This window comes from Manacus vitellinus, unplaced genomic scaffold (assembly GCF_001715985.3).
Source record: "Manacus vitellinus isolate BGI_N305 unplaced genomic scaffold, ASM171598v3 scaffold_60_pilon, whole genome shotgun sequence".
NCBI lineage: Eukaryota > Metazoa > Chordata > Aves > Passeriformes > Pipridae > Manacus > Manacus vitellinus.
In genome coordinates this window covers 3321724-3346686 of record NW_021940687.1, presented here as the reverse complement: position 1 = coordinate 3346686, position 24963 = coordinate 3321724, and the positions used below count along the sequence as shown (strand labels likewise).

The window sequence follows — 24963 nt, the reverse complement described above, 5'->3', positions numbered from 1 at the left end:
CCCACACCTCAGAGACCCCCTGAAAACAGCCCCCACACTTTCCATGGACTTGCGGACCCCAAAATGCCTCGTAGGGATCCTCATAACGAACTCTTTCTCAAGTACTCGTTAACAGCTGCCCCCTAAATGCCCTTCAGCATCTGCCAGTGCCCCCCCGACTGCCCTCAGAGGCTCCTGCAATTGCCCCTGACCACCTGGCTGGTTGCCATCCCCAAAGTGCCTCTCTGAGCCTCCCCAGTTCCCCTGCCCAGTAGCCCAGCTTAGGCCACGCTCTTCCCAGTGCCCAGGTTCAGACCTGCCCGGGAGCTTTTCTATTCCGACAGTGATCAGTGTGCCCAGGCTCAGCAGGACGCTGCCTTACCTCTTTCCTTCCTTACTCTCTTCTCCTGTAATATTCAGATTTGGGCTCCCTAGTGCTGCACCATGGTATGAACTCTTAACGACATCCTGTCTCTTCCCACACCATGAGGCTGCATCTCCCCTTTTCTCCCCGTGTCCCAGTTGCCAGGGGCTCCCTCCTCACCTTCCTGAGAACCCCTGCACATCCAAGCCATGGCTTCCCATCACATTGTGCCATTATCACTTTCCAACACCCCACTCCTGTGGTCCCGTTGGACTTGGCATTAGTCACTGGCTCATAGTCAGAGCTCTGCTCTGGAAGGTGCAGCCCTTGCTGTTATTCCCTACAATCAGTGCGTTCTTCCCTCAACATCTTCCCATCCTTTTTGTGTTTGCAGTCCAATTTTCCGCATCTTATACTGTGCTTTTACCTTTCTGTAGCCATGTAGTGATGCTTAGCTTTCTGTCTGGTCAAACAGGGATCTTAGAGCTGGTTAGTCTTTGTTCCCAGCTTTTTCTGTCCTGCTTTGCCTTCCGGGTAAGGTAACAGTCCTTTCCACCGGGATTCCTTTGGCCCAGTCATATTTTACCCCTCTGTTTCTTGTTCTGGAACGATAACACCATTTTTAGGGGCAGTACCAGCATTCTGCAACTACAACCACAGCTGTAGTTCCTCTGTATTGTTACTGTAAGAGAAGATGCAAAGATTTCCTTCAGCCTTAGGTTGGGAACCACCCATAGGGAGTTTCCCTTTTCTGTACTATTTTTATTATAGCAGCATGATTTTTTCTTTGTAGCCATTAAGCTCCTGTGTAACTCTTGGACTGTTATGCGATGTGTTTCTGCTTAGAAATGCAAGGTTAGTTACTGTGCCATCACGTGCCCTGAGATCACCCTGTCTCTGCAGCGTGGGCAGGCGCGGTGCAGCCGTGGGGATGCAAAGGCTCGCTCGGCGCCGGTGCTGCAGCTCAGTGTTGCTTCTCTGGTATTCGAGGCAAAGGAGAGTAAATGTGTCTGCATGATGCAGTATCTGAAGCAGTATTCAGAGGGATCTTTTTCCTGCTGGCTGGTTTGCCCTGCTTTCAGACACAGAGCCTGTCATCGTTTTACTGCTCGTTGTTGTTTTGCCACGCGGGTCCTGGTTCTGCAGCCCCCCCGGCAAAGCGTGGCCGTAGGTGGGGACACGGCAGGGCTGCTGCCCTGTCTGCAGCGTGCTGCTGGCACTGCCACTGCCTTCTTGGGGCGAGGCACTGCAGGTCTGGGCTGTGAGATTGTTCTTTTGGCCACCCTGGGAAACCCTGGAGCCCTCTAAACTGGTTGATGTTCTGTATCAAGCAGATTTCAGCTGTACTGTAGCACCAGGTGACCTGAGCCAGTCTGTTCTTCTGCTGAGAAAAAAGATAAGACTTTTGACATCTTTTCCTGCGTGCAGAGTGCCGGATATTAAGAATTTGTCTTGCTGGAGATCAGATGAACCTGGTGATTCTTAACACCCCTTGTGGCAGGGGTCTCGTGGAAAGGGAGGAAGGATGCTCTAGTCTGTCTACATGGTGGTATTTGTGATGAGACACAAAGACTTTCTCAGTAGAGTGAGAACTCTTGCTTCCAACAGGGTGTTAGAGATGCTAAGATGAAAGGTGCACTGGATTGTATTTTTGTTTGAATACAGCAGAACACGTCTCCCTGTCCCTACTTAATAATTTTCCCTGTTTTACATCACTTCCTGCATCAGCATGGCTGGAAAAAGCTGTTTGCATACACAGCCACTTGTGCATGCAAACATAAACATGGTGACAACAAGGATTATAAACAGATATTGTCTACAGCTATTAAGCCTGCTGTGTGCTAATCTGCAGAAAACCTTTGACTAAACAGTGTCAGATTTTCCAAGTAAGTCCAGGTATTATGGTATCAAGGATTGATTTGTTCTGTTGCTTGTTGATGTCTTTTTGTTTCGCCGTTGTCCTTTCTACGTGCTGCTGCATGTATGCATTTTCCTTGCCTTCGGGGCAAGGAGCAAAGACAACTTTGTGAGTAATCATAGTTTTGATGAGACTTTGAGGAGCTTACTTCCTGTGTAAAGGCAGACCTAATTCTGAATTTGTTTGATGAATGACAGAGTGCAGACTACTGTAAGCTGTAGAAGCTGTTGGACAGGTCTCTCAGTGACAGTGAGAGATGCAGGCAGACTTTTACTGCGGCCTGAGGATATAAATCTCTTCTGACCACATCTTTTGCTGCAGTTAGCTTAGGATTATGCCTGTAAGTACAGCTAAATCGCCATGGAAGCTTACTGTTATCACAGCTTGAGTGCAAAGTCTGCTCTGGCCATGGAATTCCTCAGAATTTACTTGTTTGTCACAGTTGCAAACACTTTGAAGGTATGTTTTCCTTCCGCTGGTCCTGCCATCTGTTTTCCTAAGAAATGCTTTAAAATAAAGCTGCTTGCCTGCAAGACCATAAAATGTCATTGAACTTGCTTCTGAGCCCACAGGTTGCTCATCTGTGTTTGGCTGAAGTAGGCTGGTGTGGTAGTGGTGGGGCAGATGAAATTGTTTGGATGTTTTGGGACTGAGAGCTTGGTGTGCAGGGTCTGAAGGCAAATCACAGCTAACATCTCCCTTGTGAGGCAGAGGGCAGAAGGAGGAGTGGAAGGCTGAGTATGCTTGTTTGCTTTTGACTAGAAAGAATTTTTGAGGCAGAGAGGAAGGTATAAGGTATAAGGGAAGCACGTTTAGCAGTCTTTTAATGATTATTATTCTGGGTAAAGAAGAAAACCTCATAGGATCAGGTATAGCAGGTGGTGTGGCTGCCCTTGTCTCAGTTGGCAGAGAAGCAGAGGCTGTGTAACGTGTTTGATCTGTCATTTTTAGACCTGTCAGGCTTGTACCAGCATCCACCTTCAGGTGCTGCTTTTAGCCCCTCTCTGTTGGTGCAGCTGCAGGAACTGTTGGTGGGCTGAGGTGCAGTGTCTCTGAATGGATGGGAATTAGGAAGGAGATTAAATAAACTAAGAGAGGGAAGATGTGTGTGAGGAGAGGCAACAGCAGGATCTTTCTCCCACCTCCTGAGCAGAGCTGAGGCCTCAGCTGGAACCAGCTGGAGTGGTAATGTCATCTCATTGTCACTTGGCATGGAGGAAGGCACAGGAACATCCAGAGCTGTCCCGGGAGCTGAGGGTGTGAAATGGAGGAGCACAGCACCTTGTACGAGCTCTGACAGTGAAAGGTGCTGCTTCCTTTGGACCCGACCTTTCATTGCCAGTGTCACATCACAACCCTCGGGGAGCAGGAGGGTGGGTGGACAGGCCACCTTCCCGTTTCATTCATCACTTCTGGGGGAGTGCTGAGCTCTCAGTTTGTTTACCAGACTGGATTTCAGCAGCGTCCTTGGGTGGCATCAGGGGGACTTCTTGTTTAGACTAGTTCGGTCTAAGTTCTGTTTACTTTCACAAGCTATTTCTCTCTTATATTTTCATTTTTATAACCATTTATCGTTGCCTTGAACTTTTAAAGACAAGTTTGCAGTATATATTTCATCAGAGTTGCAAACAGAGTGAGCAGCTATCCAAACTGTCTGGGATATTGGAAGCTGTCTAGCTCCAGTAGCAGAGATATGTCAAGTTAATTCATACTATGAAAAGCAGGATAAATTAACTGGTACTGAGCATTGTGCTGTGGTGGACAGACTGTTCAGTATCTGAAATAGCACGTTTCTGATCTCTGTGCTGTGTACCAGGTACAGATGATGCCTTTTGTGCTGTGGGAAGTTGTGATTCCCTCTCTGATCAGCAGCTTCGAAGTCTCAGAGCCACCCTGCAACATAAAGGCAAAAAAAAAAACATTGAGAGGAAGCAAAACGTTTCTCCTCGATTTTGTGCAACTTTCCAGAGTAGACTGAGCCCTCAAACACATGGTGGGCAGCGTGGGCAGCTGAAGAAAGCTCATTTTGTTTCTTCTTGCACTGCCTATTAGATAAAATGTCTGTTCTGTAGGTAAAGAAGTGTTATTTTTATTTCTGGAGGGCAAATGTTTAAAGGTTTTCTGAGATGAGATTAGACTGAGGAAATTGGAGAAGTTTATTAGTTTGAAATACAAGTATTGAAAGAAGTATTATGATAAGAAGCAAAGTATTTCAGTAAAGAGACATTATAAAACAGATGAGGAAGGAATTTTCAGGAATTTAGGGCTTAATTCATATTCTGTCTGTGGCATCTTCCACTAAAACATATTAAAATGTCTATCTGGTTTTGGTTTACTGCCTTCTAAGAGTATCTGAAAGAGGACACTTTAGGAACTTCATGTGTAATACATGGTGGTGGCTCATGCTTTAATCCAGGTAGAAACTGTGAACTTTTCACTTAAAGAGAGGGAATTGTTGCAAAAGACAGGTTTTTGTGATTGAACAGAGACTGAACATCTCGGGTACAGGTTTTGAGGACATTAATTTTCTTGGATTAGCAGCATGAGCAGCCCAGTTTGTTCTCTGAGCACTGAGGACAGATGTGGGGTGGTAGGCTGAACGAATGTTTCTGCCCCTTGACTCAGTCTCCATTCAGTTTGCTCTGCTCTTCAGGCTCATCTGCTCTGACAAAATTGGGAAGCTTCCCAGCACTGTGTTTCCACTGGTGTACTGCAAGTTTGCCTCGCTGCTGGAGAGTTTTGGATTCTGTATGAAAGCAACAGCTGTTACTTCCTTCTTAAAAAAAACCAACCCAAACTAAAAAAACCCCACCACACAACAAAACAAAGCACAAAACCACACGCACTTGTAGCCTTTCTCATTCCTTCTAACTATAGATCAGGTTCCAGGAACTAAAGAGCTAACATTAAACTTTTGCATGTTTTGAGAGCATGGATTTACTTAAACCACATTGCTAAAAAGTACATTGCCAGGCTGCTAATTATTCTCTCAAATAAAATTACAGACAAAATAAAATAGGTATTAAATGTTTTCTTTTTTTTTTTAATAAAATTAAGTCATATATTTAGAGTATTTCCCCCCCATCCAAACCCTGTTGCTACAAAATATCATTGTTATTTTACTTTGGAGGAGTACTGCATTATAAATGCAGACTGTGAAGTGTGTATTTCCAGATTACCTGATTAGAAAATCCAGTGTACCATAGAAGACATTACATAACTTTACCTTCTTTAATTACAAATCCAGTGTGATTTTTTCTAAAATAGCTGATATACCTGCATATGTCAGAGGAAGCAGAAGTGAGACAGAGAGGGGTTTGTATTCTCTACTTCCTGGAAAGCTTAAGGTTTGCCCTAAATATTGGCACAGCAGCATTGGAAATTTCATGGCAAAATACTGTCCCAAGTGAAAAGCACCTTCCTCTTGGAATGTGGGTTTTTTTCAAGGTTTCAAATGTACAAACCATTATTTGAAGGAATTTTTTATTAACTCTCCAATGAAACCATTTGTTCCCTGCTTTTTCCCCCACTAAGTTGTTATTGCTTCAGTGTGACCACTTCCAAGTCAGATAATTGATTAATATGTAATTAGCTGCGTGCTCTTCAGACTGCTCTGGGCTGAAGCAGGGCAGAGCACTCTTTTGAGAATGTGTAGGTCTGTCACTGAGATTTTATTAGAAATCAGGATTCTGGCCCCTTCTGTTCAGCTGAAAGTTAACAAAACGGTGTTCCCAGGGCTGTGCTCATCTTTCTTGTTGTTGCTGGTGCTGGTTAAGATGTCTTGGCATGGTCAAAGGTATTTGCAGGACATTAAAACAGGGAAAGTGGAAAAACAAATTAAAAGCTTTGGAGTATCCTTTAAAAACTATGTTAAAGAGATGAGGAAAAAAAAACTTAAAAGCATAGGTTGTTTAATACATAAATATGGAAAATCTGATAGCGACAGTTGTTACAGATGAGATAAAAATAAGTTCTAAGATACCTAAGTATTAATTAAATGGCCAAAGACCAAAAGCCACTTTCTTCTCTGGCCCCAGTGTAATACCAGTTGGAGTAAAAGGATGAGGATTTGGCCCTGCCTCTGCCAGTCACTACCAAATAAGGCTCTTTGCAGAATTCAGTAGCAGAGTTGCTGGGAATCCAGACACAGTGGGAGGAAGCTGTCTTTCTCTCAGCCTCCTCAATACAAGGGCAAAGGATTCAGTTTTCTTCCTCAAGGTGTAACTTTCGCTTTCCCATGTGCTGAAGTTCTCCTACCAGTACTTGCTGCTGACTTTTCCTTCCTACTTGGCCAAGATCTCCGTGACGTGTGGTGGTGTGGGAAGGATGGGGTGGTTATGATTGTGAGGATGAGATCCACAGCTGTATTCTGGCTGTGCTTTCCCTCACATTGGCTGTTCCTGTGCCTCCCCAGCCTGACACTCTCATATCAGATGGCCCTGACAACCCGCTATGGTGAGTGCCCAGCTCCTTCTGCCTGCTGCTGAAGAAAATGGGTTGACTGTGGTGTGTTTTGGTAATAACATGTCTCTGAATGAATAAGAGTGTGATTTAAGCTCTGGTGGTGCTGGCTGCAGCATTAGAGGGTTCTATGGACAAGCTGTGATTCCAGATGAGGTTTTATTGCTGCGTCTCAGCAGCAGAGCCACGTGCTTCTGAGTTCAGAGGGGGGTTCTGTGGTGCTGGTGAGTAGCCTGGGGACAGGCACCTCTTGGAGATGAAGGTTTCACAGCAGGTAATGTGTTTTGACATTTTTTGTGTTTGGGGGAAAATGCCCAAGGAAGGGATGTAGTTGTGCACGTGTAATTTTAGATGGTAGAAAAAATAACTGTCAAATTTGTCATGTTTGTTCTTAAATGTATGAAGTTCACATTTAATTAATACCCTTTAACATTTTATTCCATTCCAAAGTTTTCAAGTAGCTTTTAAACTGTTGCCTTTTTCCCTTTGGTTATCTCTGTGGATGAGTTTGAGCCTTTATCTTCCAGCTTTACTATGGTTTGACTGAAACTTTGTGCTCAGTTCCCCTCTTGAGATAAATGTGTTTGGGAAGGATGCCTAGAGCCTATGGAAAGCACACTGAGGGCTTAAGCAGTTAGTGTGCCAGGAGTTGTCCTGTTGCTAACTCATCCTGAATCCCTGTACTGGTGTGTTTTTCATTCTCTCTCCTAAGTAGCTGACCAGGGTATTTATCTGTTTTAAAGTACTTTGCTTGGAGCTCTCTGACTGAGCTCATTTTGCTAGAGAGCTGTGTGATGATAGGCTGTATTTTGTGTTTCCTTTCCCATATACCTTTGTATGTGCTTTCAAATTTGTTTTCCTTTGGGAATTTGTTCACTTTGGGTCTGTGACTGTGCGTCCCTTTCAGAAGAGTCATTCAGAATAGTAGCAGCTGAACATGGTATTGAAAAGGAGCTGGTTCAAAGACCTGTTCTTTGTTTACTGGCTGCAGCATGAACTAATGAAGAATGAAGTATTTGAGCATTTGTCTGTGCCAAGGCAAATTCATGCCTTTTCAGTATTCATTTGATACAAACTCCTGTTTTTCACTGCTGATCTGGAGAATGAGCTTGCATTTCCTGTTTCAGTACCCTTCCAGCTCTGTGTGGCCCAGTCACTGCTCTCTGCTGTGGACTCTGCTGGGCTCAGGAGTGGCAGGGAGGCTGGAGGAGAGCTGTCACACTCACTGTGTGGAGTGCAGCTCACTCAGCAGAGATGGAGCTTACAAAGAGGAGCATTGGGAGGATGGTTGGTAGGGGAGTTTTTGCAGGCTTTCCCATGTGGTTGTATAGAGGTCTGTGCTGTAACCTCTCGTGGGTGCTTCCCAGTTTATAAGGCACAGGTTACTAAACCAAAATGGAGTGAAGCAGTGTACACTGAGGGCCTGGCCAGTGCCCCCTTCCTCAGCCAGTGCTCAGCTGCTGGTACTGGATCACTGGCTCACTGCCCCAGCTTCTATTTTGACATTTGATGCCTGCAGCTGACCTCTGATTTTCTTTTCTTTCTCCCTCTTCTGGAGTCCTTTTGTTGCAGTGAGTTCACATATTGTCTTGTCCTTTGGATACCAGTGAAAGAAATCTTAATCCCATTTTCATTTTTTTCAAGAACCAAGTGCATTTAATGTAGAATTTCCAAATAGGACTACACAACCTGTAAGTCCCTTGTGCTCCTCTATAGATCTGTATAGCTCTGTGTGTCCCATACTTAGAATTGCTGTACTTATCCAGATTTCCCCCTTCCAAGCTTCCTGGAGTTAATTTCCAGGGTGTGACCACTGTCTGGTGGAAGGATGTTGCTCTCGGATTAGCTTGTTAACCCCTACCCTCTTGACCTTTCATGTCTTATTCTGTGGGGTTTGTTAGATTTATTCCTGTAGTTTCTTTGTTGGATTTACTGTGTTTCGGTTGATTTCTAAATATTTATTAGTTCCGTGTTTATGACCACAAAGAGCTTTTATGAAACCAGGTACTAAAACTGTTTTACCCAAAACAAGGCACAGCACTCCAGATATGTACCTGCCCTAGCGTGGCAGGGCTGTCTGACCACGTTTAAGCAACCACAGATCTACTCCCATTTTTTTTGCCACAGTTTACCCAAAATCAGTGACTAGATGAGATAGTTTGGTGGTGGGGATCAGCTGTCTGTAAAATTCCCTAGGAAGCACATAGGAAGATAGCCCGTCAGTTCCACATGTGCTTTTGTGTTTTGTTTTCTCCTCTGTGCATTTGGTGCTTTCTTAGTTACTTGTTGTTTGGCATCAGTGCCCTGCTCAGTGTTTTATGATGCATACAAATAAAACCAGTGTGTGCCCTGAAGTTTTCACATTCTGAAGACACATGGAAAACAGAGAAATCCAGATGCTGAGGACTCCAGGTTTGGGATTCTTTAGTTGCTGTTTCGATAGTTCTTTTTCTGCATTGGAAAGAAATACCAGTGGAGCAAAATTTTTGTTTTAGATATGCTCACTGAATAACTGCCCCTAAGAATATGTCATGACCTCAGCAGTAAAATAGGGTGCACTGTTCTTCCTGTGTCTGTATGGAACACAGTTTGGACCTCTCTGTGCCAAGGGACACTTGCCAGCCTGACAGGTAGGCAGGCCTGACAGTCACCCTCAGTCGGGCTGATAGGGCCTTGTTGTCCAGATTTGGAGATCAGTTTTATCAAGAGCCTTACTTCCAAATGGGGCAGTAGGCTTAAGCTTCAGGAAAGGATTGTCTGCTCCTGTGTTTCCCATAGTGAGCAGCACTGCCTGCAGGAGAACAAGGGATGTAATCTGAAAGCAGCTGAAATCTGTCGTGGTTGTTCCTGACTTTTAGTAGAACCACTCGTGTTATCAGTGTGGAAAGCATTTAATCTGTGTAGGCTGTCTCTGACCTCCTGACATGGGTTACTGGGTGCAGAGACACCTCAGATGAGCAGTGCCACAAAAAACACAGCTGTGTCTTGCTGGTTTTGTGAATGGCTCTTGTTAATCTTTTGGCTTCTTGTTCTTATGAGGTGGTACTGTGGGAAGGGGAAGCAGTGAAGCACAAGGCTCTCTTAAGTCCTTAGTTTAAGTCCTCTGAGATGTTTGAAACCATTCCTGTTGACAAAACTTTTCTTTCGTCCGTTCAGGATTAGACCTGAACCCTGCACCCATTTTGACAGGAGAAATCTGAGAACATATTATTTCTCTTCCTAAATGTCAGTTTTTAAAAGAGCACGAGTTGGGGGGAGGGTTGTGTATTGCTTGCCATGAACTGAATTTTTTTCTGCAGGAAGTTGCTTTTCTTCAAGGCCAAAGATAAATAGTAAAATGCTAGAAACTTCCTAGGCCCTGCCTTTCAGCTGTCTAATCCTGTTCTTTGCAGACTTCATAAGACTCTCTGCTACGTGCAGTGTTGCTTTAAATTGTCAGGGGTTTTTTGCACTGATTTGTAATATGATAGAAGGGGGTCACTGTTGAAACCAGTAGCACATCATTTTAGGCTTGATCCAAGAAGAGAATTCATTTTTTCACAGTGTTGTCTGCCCATGGAATGCCATGCCACAGGACACCACTGGAGAGGGACTCAGCTGGATAGAAAGCAGTCTGAATAGTTCCATTGCAAACAATTTTAGTATTTATCCTGGATAGGATGCATATAATCAAACCTCATAATGTTTCAGGGCAGTAAGTTTTCCTGTGGGATCCAATATATGACACTAAAAATAGATTTAACTCTCTCTTTTCCTTATGGGAGAAGAAATTTCACTCTTATCTTGATGAAGTACATGCCCAATAATCTGATCAGAGTAGGTCCTCAATTAAAAAGCTGCATAGAGGCTGGTGAGCAAAAGTAACTGTTCATCTCCCCCCGATCTTTCATTTGGTGTCACTTTGCAGTCAGGTCCTTTCCCCGGTTCATTTTCTCCTGCTGCATTCCTCTGCAAGTAGCAAGTCCTTTGGCTGTAAAATCAGAAGAGAGGAGGAGAAAGGCAGCAGTGCCTGCATCATTTTATAAACTCATCTTGATCTTATCTGTGGCCCTTTCCGCCCAAACCCCCCGAGCCGTGCGCGGAGTGAGTGCCTATAAATAGCCGCGCTGCTCTCGTGCAGGGATGGGCAGCGCTGAACCAGAGCCGTGTTTGCTCTGAGCGCTGCAGCGCTGCTGCTCTGGCCTTTCATGTCTGAGCTGGGGAACTGAGGTTTTCTATACATAGAGCCTGGCAATGACATAAATGCTGCTTAGGGCGGAGCAACGTGACCCCCGGGATTGTTGCCTTTTGGTAAAACAAAAAAAAAAAAAAAAAAAAAAAAAAAGAGGGTTTAAAAGAGGAATGGAGGAATGCAGGTCTTGTGCAGAGGTGAGTGAGCCCAGCCGAGGTGAGGGAGCCCTCGGAGCCGAGCGGGAGTGGTGGGAGCTGAGGGGAAGCAGAGACCCGGTGGCTGCTGGTGGGCTGGGCAGGAGTGTGAGCGGCCACAGGGCCACTGCCTGAGCCTGGGGAGTGTGGGGTCTGGCTGACCCCATCTAACCAGAGCTGTAAATAACCATTGCAGCAGAGCTCTGAAATCTCCGCCTGCAAGTTGGTTTTTTTCTCATCAGTCTCCTGGCTGACTTGATATCTTCAGACTTTGCATCCCAGGAGTCTTCCCCAGGATTTTTAGTTCCTCTCTGACTTTGGTTCAGGGCTTTGCAGAGTTCAGAATCTACTTTCTCTGTCTCATTTTTTAATTATATGTATTTTTTTCCCAAGGAATCCAGAAGATCACTCCATGTTTCTGTTTTAATCTGGAAAATCTCCTTCCACTTTCCCATTTTCTTCCCTGTAAAAGGTGAACTGCAGAAATGTGTGATTTCTTTAGCATGGTAATTTGGATGCTGTTGCTTTACATTTCTCTTTTATACTCAGGTGCTGGAGGTTAAAGTAACTCATCAGAGAGACATTTATATGTATATATTTTAGTGGGTCTCCACAGAATTGGGCGGTACCGTTTGTTCCATTTGACACCTGGAGGATGGAGACACGGAGAGTGAAAATTGCTTTATAACTCATAAAAAGACCGTTGCAGAGTAGGAGCATGAATGCACTTTCCCGGTTCCAGGTGAATGCCTTCAGCTCTGGCCTTGCCTTTGGGACCATTTCAGCAAGGGATGCTGTTGGGTCAGTCTTTGCACTCCATTTTCTCTTACGCTGAGGCTTCAGATTAAGATCATGGCTGAATTTCAGATTCTTTACATCACACCAGCTCTGAGGTGGTTTAACATCTTGTCTCTGGGTATCGCTATAGTGTGTTTAACTTCCGGACCCTAAAGCCACTCCCAGATAGATGCCTTATGGCTTCTTAAAGAGTATTCCTACTGCTGTGTCCCTGCTGTGGCAGGTGGTGGAAAATGAGTGCCAAGATGCCTTTCAGTGGCTGCTCCAGAGCTGATGTGGGGCTGGCTGTTTGCTGGTACGAGCTTAGTCCGGGATGGTGCGTTTTCATTTTCTGTTTCCACTCTGCAGGCAGTGCCCTGGTACTCTGAGAGTCCCGGGGGAAGCAGGCACACTGAGCTGCTGTTTGCCTGAGCACTGGCAGGTATTTCTGCCAGTATTACAGAACACTGGGAGATGGGGAGGCTTGAGCTGTGCTCACCTTGGAATTGGCCAGGTCCCAGGATCCAAGATAGGTGAGGTTATTCTAGGAGATAGGGGAACTCTCTCCCTTTTCTCTTTCTCAGCACAGTGGAGGAAGACTAGAGTGGCTTTTGTCTCCGACAGCTCTCTTTGGGATCTGTGGGTATGTGGAGCCCACTCCTTCCCTTCTGATTTGGGAGTAGAGGCTTCACCGTGGGGGTCCAGACCGTGTGATCTCCCAGGCCAGTCTGAGGATGGCTCTGTCTGGCAAGAAGCATGGATTGGTAGATGGATGTTTCTCCTTATTGTCAGCATTTTTTCCAAGTGCTTGTTGAGGAAACTTTGAGCTTGGCAAGGGCCAGTGTATGTGGAAAGTATTAAAATCCGCAGCTGTTTCAAAGAGGAAAGACCCACATTAGAAATACATATAGCATTTTAAAAGCGAGTTTAATGCCCTGGAAAGGATTTCTAAAATGAACTAAACCCCGTGGATCAGTAAGAGCATTTATTTTGTGCCCTGTAGTAGTTTATTTTGTGCCCTACTGTAGTAGCCCGACAGTGTCCATTTGGTGCTGTTTGTGAATTAATTGATACTCATCAGTGACCTGACTTACAAACCTGAGTTTCACTGAGACCTCTGGTATGTTAAAGCTGTGTCATTTTCCTGGCACCAAGATACAGAATAACCTGTCTTACAAGATTGTCAGACCATTTGTTTCCTGTGTTTTAACTGTGTGTTTATCACGTTCGGCAAGAAGTAGGTTCCTGGGACTGTTTCTTGGGGAGAGAAGTAGGTTTCTGGTGGTACTGAGGCCTGACATAGCACTGTTTGCTGCTCCTAGGCAGTACTTTCAATCAGGAATTTGGGGCTGGACACTGAGACTTTTCTGCCTCTTGTCTTTCTGAGCTTTAGTTTTTGAGATTATTTTCGTGTAGCTGTTGGTATTCAAAACCTGTCCTCAGCAAAGGAATCAAATGGATTTGACAAAGCAGAGTGAAGCGCATGTGGATTCAATCCATACCCCCATGTATGCATAGTATGTGAGCGAGCATCTGGGCCTGTGTGTGCTGGTATGTCAGCCTAGTTCTAAAGCAGTTAAAGAAAAAAAAGGCAGCGTGCGTAGACAGCTTTGGCACTGCAGCCCTGGGAAATGGCAGCCAGCCAGAGTGCTGATGCAGGGCCAAGACTCTCTGAGGAACACCAAATGCTGAGCTTGGATGCAGCTCCTTCTCCGCTCTAGTTTCACTCTTCACCCCCTGGGCTTGCAGCTTGCCAGCCCTGTGCCAGGTAGATGCTGATAATTTCACAAGGCAGAACTGGAAACAGAGGCAGATATCCCGGTGTGTATGCACTGCTAATCAGATGCCAGTGAAATGAAAGGCACAATTACCTGCGACTGAAATCCGACCTCAGTGAGTTTTAACTGTTACACTCCTCAAGTCACTGTTAGACTTTGAAATTCAGTCTCATTCAGTCACAAGTTATTTATCTTTTTTGATATCGTGATAGCACTGGAGACAAGGGTAAAACCGCACCGCGGTGTGGGTTGTGTGTTTGTGAGGGCTTAGTCTTGTTAAGTTTCCTCAGTGCTGCCGACTGACTGTGAAACGCTCCCAGCAGAGGGCACTGGGGTTATTGATCTCCAGCTCCGGTTATTCCCCTGCGAGTCTGCACTGGGAGAACGGGAAAGGTCCCTGTCAGTAAAACCTGTGCTTCACCCTCTGCTCTCCTGGTTTTGTAGACTGTCATAAAGGAGGGGATGCTGATGAAGCAGACCAGCTCCTTCCAGCGCTGGAAGAGACGATATTTTAAGCTGCGAGGACGAACACTCTACTATGCAAAAACTGCCAAGGTAAGGTCCTGCCAATCCCTGGGAGTCCAAGGAAGGCAGTCAGTGGTGGGGCTCAGAGGCAGGTGGTTGTAGATGGGAAGGCAGCCCTCAGCAGAGAAAGGAGCACGTGCTCTTTAAGCCCCTGTCTGCAGGCTTTGTAACTACTAGAAGATCCCTGTGTTTTGCCTCACACTTGGAAATCCTCGGTTTTGAAGTAAAGCATTGAGGACCTGTGATAATGATTTTTCCATGTTTTCCCTCCTTGGTGCATTTTAGAAGGGAATGGGCTCTGAATCAATAGGAAGGAGAGAATATGAATGAAAAGAGAAAGTGCAAGCAAGACAAGCAAGGCTAAAATTTATCAAATCAGAGCTACCATGCATCTGGTTAGTCAGCTGATATAAAACTGTCTCCTTTCATGGGAACAAAGCCTACAGTTATTTGGTTTTTTTAAATAATTCTTTAATAAAAATAAAGTAATTGAGTTCACTGACTAAAGACAAGCCAGAGTGAGCCCCAGTGTATGGAACTAGACTTCCAAGTCCATTATGTTGTTGGTGCTGGATGTTTACTTTGGATCACAGAAGGCTGGGATGGACCATGCCAGGCAGACTCCCTTTGAGTCTGCTGCTTATACACTGGATTCAGTAATTCACTGGGATTTTGAATTTTTTCTTTCCAGTCCATTATTTTTGATGAGGTGGATCTGACAGATGCCAGCGTGGCAGAATCCAGCACAAAGAATGTCAACAACAGCTTCACGGTAGGACTTTTTGCATTATTTTCCATTCTTCTTTCGTCTTTTCCTCACTCCCATGTCTTTTGCAGATTGTAAAAGCATCTGAACAATCTTCACAGCGTCTTTCACTGAAAATAAAAAAAAAATTATAATCTTGTTTTTCTTTACGACATGCTAACTCATCTGTGTGCTCATGGGAAGTACCTCAGGTTACTGTGTATTGTGCTAAAACTCAGCATTCAGGGATTTGCTTACCTGTAAGCTGGGAGGGCTTGACAGAACCCATTCACACGGTGGGACAGACAAATTTGTTCTGCTGGGGGAGTTAAGGGTAATGTTGATGTTTATGCTGCAGATCTTGGAAAAGGAATTTAGTTTTCCCTTCAGGCATTAAAATATGTAAACTTCTTTCTCTGACTTTATTTGTGTGTGTCTGTATGTATGTTTATATATGTGTGCTATATATAGTGGGAAAGCAAAAGGAGGAACAGAAAGAAATAGCACAGAAATAACTGTGGAATTGGTTCAGGATACTTGTTAGATGTGAAATGTGTGCCAGGTATTTGCAGTCTGGAGATGTGGTGGTATCCCTGCTTTATTTTCTCCAGGCTCAGGAAGTAGGAGGTAAAATTATTATATTTCTGAGGTGCAGGTGTTCTTCAAGCTCCATTTTGAGGGGAGTCCCTGGTGTGCAGAAAAAAGCCATTAACATCAGCCATGCAGGCTGAGTGTCAGGTCTTGGTGTGAGTTTTGGAATTGAGCAGCAGTAACCTCCATGCAGCCCCTGAAGGGCTCAGGAGGGAGGAGGATGTGGAGAAAGGAGGCAGTGCTACTCTGAGGAAGGGGAAAGGGGAGCAGTCCAGGTGGAGGGAGGAAGCTGACCCTGCAGGATGGTGACCTGTAGGTGGTGACCAAGGCTGAGCAGTGTACCTTGAGCTGCAGCAGGAGGGACCTGCTGCTTTAAGCATCTGCCAGAGGCCATATCTGTTGTGTAGCTGTAGCTTTTGGCTTTGCAGTGCCTGTGGAAAGCAGCCATGGCACCCACCCTGTGTCCAGATAAAACCCCAATACTTCCCAAAGCTTGAAAATACTTTCTGCATCCATAACTGGACAGGTAGGAGGCCTGATAGTAAATATTGATATCAGTTGTCAACGTGTGAGCACAGAGAGGATTCTGTAGTGATTTCAGTAGGGGATACGTTTTCAAGAATGGGAAGTTACTTACCTGTTAATAAAGCATTTTATCTTGGATCTTGCTTCAGTTTTCTCAGATATAAATAAAGACTGATGTTTCAGGTAAGTGTACTGTTACTGTTTTGCTTGTTGGTATAGTTGGGAGAGATCTAATCTCCCTCAGGAACACTGTGTTTAGGGATGGAAGAAAGTAGTGTGTTTGCTCTCTCAGATTGCCCCATCCAAGTCCAACAGTGAAGAGTTATTTCCAAGACTCTGGTATCAGGCTCTGCCAGTCCCTGCCTTCCCTGGTGTGTAAAAGTACAGGGTTACCATGAAACTCAAGGAGCAGGTACAGTCTGCACTGGCTCCAGCTGAGCACTGTATCATGGGGCTCGGGTAAACTTCAGGAAAAACATGTTTCCTCTTAATTTCTGTTTACTCTTTGTATCATGGCTTACAGAGGGACTTGACTGTGGTTTACTGTGAGCTCTGAAAATCCTTAGAAGATCAGAAGGTGGCCTGGTGTTGCTGCTGTTTGCTCTGCCACATCACTCCTGTCAGTGCTTTGGATGCCTTGCAGTCATGCAGTTTTCTGTTGATTTTCTTTGAGACCACTCTGTTTCCTCTCTGTATTTCCCCGGCTTGGTTCCTCTCTAAAATTCAGAATTCTTTGGTGCATTTTTTTCCCCTGTTTCATATCAGTGGGATGCATGATTTGAGTTTTTCTCCTAAACTGAAAGCATGCAGCACGTGGTGTTGTATAGCAGAGTTTTAGATGGCCTGGTTTTCTTTTTGGTTTTCTGTTTTCTTCAATGGAAAGTGGTAGTTTGGGATTTATGAAAGAGTGGTTTCTTTCTGAGGAAACTCAGCCTCTCTCCAGGCATCTCTACTGCTTAATGTATAGATTCTACAGGTCAGGTTGCATGAGTGACACCCCTAAGGTACTGACAGAGGAAGTGGGAGACAAAAACACCAGATAAACCACTTAGAGGAGAATGTGTATTTAAAACAAAGAGGTAATAAGGGCTGACCAGTCAGAAGAGAAATTGGTGTCCGGGCAGTGAGGAGCATGAGGAGGCAGCATCAGGAGAGAAGAATACCAGAGCAAGAGCCAGCAAAGGTTATGCTGCATACATAGAGGAATAAAGTTGAAAAATAGCTGCCAGTAAACCTTTTGCATAGGACATGCCTGACAGGTAATTTGTTTGCTGTCAGCAGGCAGGGGAGTGAGAGAAGTGAGTTTTAAGACATAGACCTGTTCCTCTAAGAAGAAGAGTGTATAATAACGAATTCCACTGTTGTTTACTTAGTTGATCCTGCATAGATTTCCTCAGTAAGTGTATCCTGTTTGCAGTGGGGATAGTTTTCTGGACTGCTACCTGGAGTTAATGGATGGATGACTACAGAATGGGCTGGGAGCGTGTGATTGGGGCATCTTTGACTTAAGATGTTGTACAACTGTGTCCCCTGAGGTGTAAGAAAAAGCTTTATGTTTAACTGTTGTTCCTTTATGTCAGTTAGTGTGGCTGCAGAGGTATTTAGCAGGAAGCCTCTGGGAACAAATTTTACAGCAGCTCCATGCCAGACCTCTCTTCTCTCATTAGGCCAAAAGGTGTAGTATTTGCTGATTCTGTCATATTTCTGCCACTTCTGTCCTTCAGAGTCAGCTGTCTACAAGGTAAATTCTTTTGGGATGTGTTGGCTGTAAGTGAAGGGGGTTTCCACCTGTGATCCCTCAGTATGTGGTGCCTAGATCTCTCACCAGTGCATTTTCCTAGGGTTGCTGTCTTGCACAGGGCCTTAGAGAAGATCTGCTGTGGTACAAACTCAATGAAAACTGTGTTGTCCTGGTAGCTCAAGACCCTTTATTTCAAAGAGAGCAATCAACTTTTAGCCTGGATTCTTGCCATCAGTGTGTGCTACATTTGTACTCATTATGGAATAGAATCATCAGCATTGTATGGCTGAGGGCAAAGCCTGACCTTGATTTCTGAGCAGAGCTTTCTCAGCAATACCCTCAAAACCTCTCATGATTTCTAAAAAGCAGATGATTTGGGATCACACTGGGTGTGTTGAGTCTTCCCAGTGAGACTTCAGCTCTTTCCATGAATGTTTTTTCTTGGACAGTGCAGCTTTGCAGTAACATGATTTGGTAAGACACCCACTTAATGGACTAGCCTGCAGCTGTGCTAGGAGGGTTAAAGCAAAGTATGCAGTGAGGATGGGTTCCATGCTTTAACCTGGAATAGTGTTTTCTCTAGAACATGCCAGCAAGCCTGGCTTTTACTGATCTCTCTCTCAAAATGACTCTTTACTTATGTCGTGAACCTGATCCATCCAATACGACCCTTATCCCTTTTCCCCTACAATGCTCATGAGGTTTGGGGGACACCAATCACTCTTGCCTGGTGCTCAGGTCAACACTTTGCGTCCACAGCTGCCCCCACAAGAGTTGTTGAAAAGACTTTGGCCCAGTTTTGTAAGTGTGTGTGGTGAACAAATTCTTCCTCCTCAGATCAGCTTGTGGGCTGAAGATCTGCTCTTTTCTAGAAGGTGCCAGCTGAGTTAAGCCTGCTGCCTTCAGTGCAGTTGGCACGGTTGATGGAGTGAGTCCTTATCACTTCATTGACCCTTTCCTGCCTCGTGGAATATGTATATTTATATAAAGATAAAATATGTGTTCTTTAATACTAGTAAAAAACACCTGTCGTCATCAGGAGAGAGCCTGGAAAGGACATCACGTCTTTCCAGGTACAGATTTTGTGTTCCAGTATGATTCTCACATGGTGGTTTTATAAGTTTTCCAATTATTGCTGCCAAATGGTGGTGTGGACTTTCACCCTCATTCACAAAATATGAGTCACAGCATTCGCTCTTGTCCCCTCTGACTGAAAGCTTTGAGATTCCATAGGAGCCTCTGTGGAGAGAGAGTTGTGTGTAGTTTGGTTTCTTCTTTCTGGTGGTGGAAGCTGATGGTGTAGTGGAAGACTGGTGACCCCTCCTCCATAGTTAAAGGCTCTGCACTAGAAGAGGTGGAGCTTGAGCTCCTGAGCTCCTGTAAACCCTTTTCTGTTGGGAAGTACCTCTCAGCTCGGCCGCAGACAGGAAACAGCATATTATTCCAGTCAGCGCCTGCCTCTCCACTGTACTGCCGGCAGAAGAAAACTTAGCCCAGCTCCTCCTTAAGCAGCCAGCTAATCAGCTTGTGGCCAGTGGAACTCAGCTCAGAGGGACTGACCACAGATGAGACAAATGCCAGTCATTGCACGTCAGGCACTCTGGTTAGGCTTTTCCTGAGGGACTGGGCTGCTCTGGACGCTGGTGTAGAGGACGACCGAACGTGAAAGGTAAGAGCAGGATTCTGAGTTTCCTGGACTGAGCACTGGGAAACGTGGCTCTTGTGCCAGCATAACAGATCGTCAGGAGCTCAGGCGCTTTGGAATATGTTTGCTACAAGCTCTTACTGTTCAGGTGTTCCCTCCTGAGGGGATTTATGCAGATGAGTTCTCCAGAACAGGGCTAAAGGGAAATGTGCCTGTGGTGCTGTTGGAAGTGCTGCACCCATCAGTTAAGAAATTCTGTTTATTAACTGATGATTCACCCTGACCAATGTCCCAGGAGAGAGGAAGCATTGAGATTAGAGTAATACCTCTACTCCAGAGCACTTGTGTGACTGGAGGCGACGGTGGTTGTGGTAGGTTGAGGAACAGGGAGTTGCTGGTGCTGGTGAAGGAGAGTGTGCTGTCATCTCTGAGAAGCAGTATGGATGTAGTTCTCCAGCTGTACAGAAGCCTGAGGTGTGCTACAATTTTATTTTATTATAACCTTGTTACTTAGTCCTGCCTTTCCAGCAGCAAAGTTGCCAGTTTCTGTCTTGTGGAGTTGTACCTTACTATCTGATCTCCTCTAGACTGTATTTTTGCTCTACTGTCCCAGGGATTATTGATGCTGTGGAGAAATAGCATGAGTTCTCATTTTGGGGGAATGAACCGTTCCTAAGAACAGGGGGCAGAGTGCTTGAACTTCAACAAAAGATTGAAGTGCTGAGGGTACTTCCTGGTGGGGAGAGTATGTTGTTATTGTCTGCAGATTCACTCACAATGAAGTGAAAGTGCCTTTGCCTCTTCATGATTTTCTCTCAAGTTGAATTATTTGTATTAGTGCTTTTAAGTGAAAATAAATCCTTTTTAGCAGAGAAGGCAGTGAAGTCTTCTCTGAAGAGTTTGTTTTTGAAAGAGTGATTAGAGTTGCTGAAGCTACAGAAGGTTTGCCGCTCACGTCTAGCACAGGAGCTGCGTGCCTGTAACACACTGCTGGAACAAGGGGGACCCACATCAGAGGTTATTTGTGCTGATTTGAAATACAAGCTTCAGGAAAGAGCATGTGACTTATTTTTATGAGGAGAAAGAATATTAGAACTTTTGTTACAAGCCGTTTGCAGAAAGTCAGACGTGGACTTTGAGCTTGGGCTGATAGAGACTGGGGAAATCTGCGTGGTTTGACACTTGCACAGATTCCCTGAACTGCCCCGAGTGGCCTCTGAAAACATGAGATCGAACATATGCTGCAGGGAGTCACTGGGCTTCCTAGCAAGGGAGAGGATCTTCCTCCCCTGCTTCCTCAGCATGGGCTGAGGGACCAAAGAGAAGGCACCAGCTCTCAGCACTGGGCACAAAGAGTGGCTAATCTGGGGACAGAGGGACACAGGGGAGTCATGAGGTGTCCAGAATCCTCACACAGTCATGGATTGCCCTAGTAGAGTTTGGAAAATGGAAAGATTAGAGAAGAGGGACTTGTGGACAGGGTGGTTCTTTCTTCCATGTTTGTAAACTCTCCTCTCTAAGCCAGGCAAAATTAGAGCATACATTGGAAATTCGGGTTTTGCTGGGGGTTGTTGTCTTTTCCACACCCATGTGTGTACAACGTTCAGGAATTGTACACTCTCTGCTAGTGTTCCTACTCTGTTTGTATTGGCAGCTGTCAGAATTTCCTTTATAAGCAGCTGAAAATATGAGTAGACCCATATACTGCCGTGTCCAGAGTCACTCTGCTGGTTTTCCCCCTCCCTTCATTAAGTGCATTTCAATCCCCATTTCCTGTCAGAACTGCTGCAGTTTCAAAATACTTTGCTATTTTAGTAGTTTGTAATCCAGACTTCAGTGCAGTTTTTTCTCCTTGAGAAACGGCCCTTTGGTAAACAGACCATTCTGAGTCACTGCTGGTCAGTGAAAACAGTCATTTAAAATCCTTTCATGTCAAGGATTTTTGGGACTCTTAATCCAGCCTCCTGTGGGAGCTGGTCATTAGTCTGCTGTCACAAAAGAAGGAAAAATCTGCAGAAAAACCATCGAAGAGAGGATAAACATGGAAGAAGAGTTAAAAAGTCTGAAGAAGTTGCTGTGGGTGGAGAGATCTGGCGATTGCTACTGTACATTACAGAATGACCTGAAAATATACAGGAGGTTTTGAGAAAGATGAAGTTACTGTGAGAGGAAGAGGTCAGACTGAGCTTTATGTGTTTTACTGTGGGACAGGACAGACAGGGAGCTGGCAAGTGAAGGCGACTGTTTGTGAAGAGCTTTTGTTTCCTTAGAGGGAAGTTTTCTGCTTTGAAATTAGTGTCTGCCCTTGTGCCTGAACACTGGGAGCTTTTGTTTGATAATCTCTTTGTAACTGCATCTTCTCCCCTTCCAGGTGAGACACAAAAGCAGAACAACCTGTCGTGGGCAGGAGGTCCTTTGAGAACATGTTTAGTTTTACATGGGAGCTTCTCTAGAAGGAAGACTCCTTTTTATGGAGGGAGAGGCTTGCTAACATTACTGACAGAAATGCAGCCTCCCTACTTGTAGTTCTTGTGATAGTGTGTGAAACAGGACTTGTCTTTGCCTGGTGACCTGGTGTGGAAAGCTCCTGGATTCATCAAGCTGTTGAAAGGGGCTCATTTCCTTTTGTGCTAGCTACCAGCCTCCTTTCAGCACAGCTGAGCTTAGGGGGCTGTGAGGAGCTGTTCCTAACAATGAACTGTCAGTCACAGGTCATCTTCCTCCTGTGGACAAGATCTTTTATTGCCCACTGCTGTGATTTATTAGCTGCAAACCTTGCTGTGTGTGAGCCCAGTGAGACAGCAGCTCCACCACTGGGCAGCACTGACCTGCCCTCTGTTCTTCATGGGTTTGCTTCTGAGTGAGTAGGGAGGTTTCTCTGAAATATCCTTTACCTTCCCAGATGGGCTGCCCTTTCTGGACAGGATGCTTCTGTTTAGGAACTCTTCCTGGAAGGGCTGTGTGCTCTGGAAAACAGGTGAAGGGATGCATCTGCTGCATGGGATGGAGGTGCGTGGATATGGAGCTGCTCTGGCACTTGGCATGGCAACTGTTTCAGATCCCAATGGATGCTGCTCCATCCATGGACATCTCTAGTGATTCATAGGCCCAAATTACCAGGATAGTTTGCATTTCTTACCTGCTGACAGTGGCAAGGACCTTGCACGCTCTGGTTTTGACATCTGGTAAGTGGTTGCGAAAGTCCTAAAATCCTCTCCTTGTCTGTGTTCCTCTTACCAATTGCCAAGAGCAGGAATGTGCCTTGTTTAGGAACAGTTTCCAGAAGCATGTAGGAATGTGACCCTGGTATGAGAGATGATAATTTTCCCAGGGAATGCTCTGTCTGGTCTGATTTCCCACTGCAGCATGGGGGAAGATAGGGACTGGGAGAAGTCCCAGATGGAGGGTCAGCACGAGTTGAGCTTGACCTGTGGGCACAACATAATGACGTGAGTGCCAGTGCTCAGAGATGCACTGGTGCCCTGGCAGAGGAGTTACAGACTGCCAGATGCTTTAGCCTAATGGTGTAAAAGTGGTCCTAGAGAGACCACAACACTCGCTGTACCTGTTTTCCTATGGAAATGAGCTGTCCTGGATTTTACAGATTGAAAGTGAAGGTAAAACAGTTATGTGGAAAGTGGGGGTAAAATACCCAGTATATTGTGAACAAAGATTTGGGCACTTTGGGCTTTGAGGAAAATCTTGTTATTGCTATTTAAAAAAAAAAAAAAGGAAAGGAATTTGGCACAACTATAAGAACATTAATAACTTATTTTATTTGGTGGAGAGTTTCCATAGGTAGAAGATGGTCATTCAGCAGGAAATTAAGATCTCACATTATAAAAATAAATACAAAACTGGTGTGTTTCTCCAGAGTTACGTGAAAAGCTGCTTTTTTTGTTCCTGTAGCATCCAGGTTTTGGGGGGAGAGAATCAGTGCAATTCTACAAAGCTCTAAGTGACCTCTGCAGTGAGTTAATGGGACTGAATTTGTTGGCAAAACTGGGTGAAAGCTGAATTGCAAAGCAGAAGAGGGATATTGTCTGTGGAGGAAGGCAAGGCTCAGTCCCCCATGAGTCTAAGCATTGATACTCGTATTATTTCTCCCTTTCAATCTGTGGAAACCTACTGAAGTCATACTGATGTGCTGTCTAAGGCTCTGCTGTGCGAATTCAGCAATCGTGTTTGAAACATAGAGTGACTTTACTGGTTTGTGAATCTTGCTGGTTGAACACAGGGAGGTGTTTTACTGTACTCCAGTGTTCATTTCACTGCTGCTGCCTCTGGAATAGGAGCTGACGTGGAGAAGTGGCTGGGTCCTCGTTACAATCTCACCCAGTTTTTCTTCCTGAGTTTCTGGGCTCTTAGGACACCAAGAGCAAACTCCACTGTACGAAGCAAACATAGCAGTTGGCTCTGTTTCCCCACCTTTGCCATACGTGATAAGCTGAAGGTTTTGCAGCTTTTAAATTTTTAGTTGCTGGGTCTTTTGAACTCCAGAAATTCCTGTTGTCTCTGTGCTCCGGTCATCAGCTGGAATAATGTGGGATCGGATCTCTTTGGGGCATTTATGGCTAGCACCTTTGAACATAAGTCTATATTTGAACAGGATATGAGTAAAAGGAAGCAGTCAGAACGAGCAGGTGTTCTCATACACCCGCTTTTGGGCACTCTGAGAAATGTATCACATCAGGAAAACTGTATTTAGCAAAGCTGTGTGTCCCCCCGTCCCATCTCCCCCACAGCATTTCTTCTGCCAGCTCCATGATTGGGCCAGTGTGATCTTAACTTGCTTTGCCATCTTTTGTGGTCACCAAGCTCAGCAGATCTACTCTGATAACTCACAGTCCCAGGGCATGCCTGGCCAGACTGTCACTTTATTGCTGAGAAGTTTGTGGGCAGCCAGAAAATGCTACAAGAGGAAGTGAGCAGGGGTGATAAAGTTGTCTTGTGTGGCAGCAAGACCAGAAAATGAAGTTTATGCTCCAACTGTTGTGTGGGGGAAGGTTGCTCAGTACAGCAAAACAGCAAAGGGTGAAGTAAAATTTGGTCTAATATAGGAGTTTTTTGGACTGCCTTTCTAATCCGATTATTCACAGCTGTTCATCGGGGAAGGACATCCAGGGACATCAGTCCATTTTTAGAACGTGAAATGGGGAATTTTCTTTGGTTGGCTGTGTTCTTTGCCAGCTGGCCGGATTTGAAATGTCAGTAAAGTGGTGTTAGTTTTGGACAGAGGAGTGTGGGTCAACATGAGAGGTGATGGGGGTTAACAGCTGGTAAGAGGGCATGTGCCATGTCAGGGAGAGACAGACAAGATAAAGCTGAATTTGAAGTGTCAGGGGAGCATTGGTATTTGCATAAGAGAGCCAATGAAGGCATGGCTGTTTTCAGATTCAGGGTTTTTTAGATTTAGAGTGAGCAAGCCTGAAAATGGAGAGTTTCTCTAATAGACTTGAGCTGATTCATCTGCAAGGGGGGCACACAACTGCCTGCAAAGGGGTGACCTGCTGGGGAGCTGATTGTCACCCTCATTTCTGCAAAAGATA

General features: G+C 45.1%; 1 protein-coding gene across 4 annotated transcripts in view; it reads left to right on the top strand.

The window, feature by feature from the left end:
- Positions 1–11063: 11063 nt before the first annotated feature.
- DGKD (diacylglycerol kinase delta) overlaps positions 11064–24963 on the top strand; it is a 48091-nt gene continuing 34191 nt past the window's right edge. For 2 of the 4 annotated variants that reach the window (XR_003916223.1, XM_018083120.3), the window contains exons 1-3: positions 11064–11090; positions 14087–14197; positions 14859–14939. Coding sequence is in view for 1 of the 4 variants with exons in the window: in XM_018083120.3 (XP_017938609.1) it covers positions 11064–11090; positions 14087–14197; positions 14859–14939 (219 nt within the window). In the remaining 3 variants the exon portion in view is untranslated. Of the gene's footprint in view, positions 11091–14086; positions 14198–14858; positions 14940–19235; positions 19439–24963 lie in introns of those variants that run through there. The other 2 variants (XR_003916224.1, XM_029963704.1) reach the window with 2 other exon arrangements.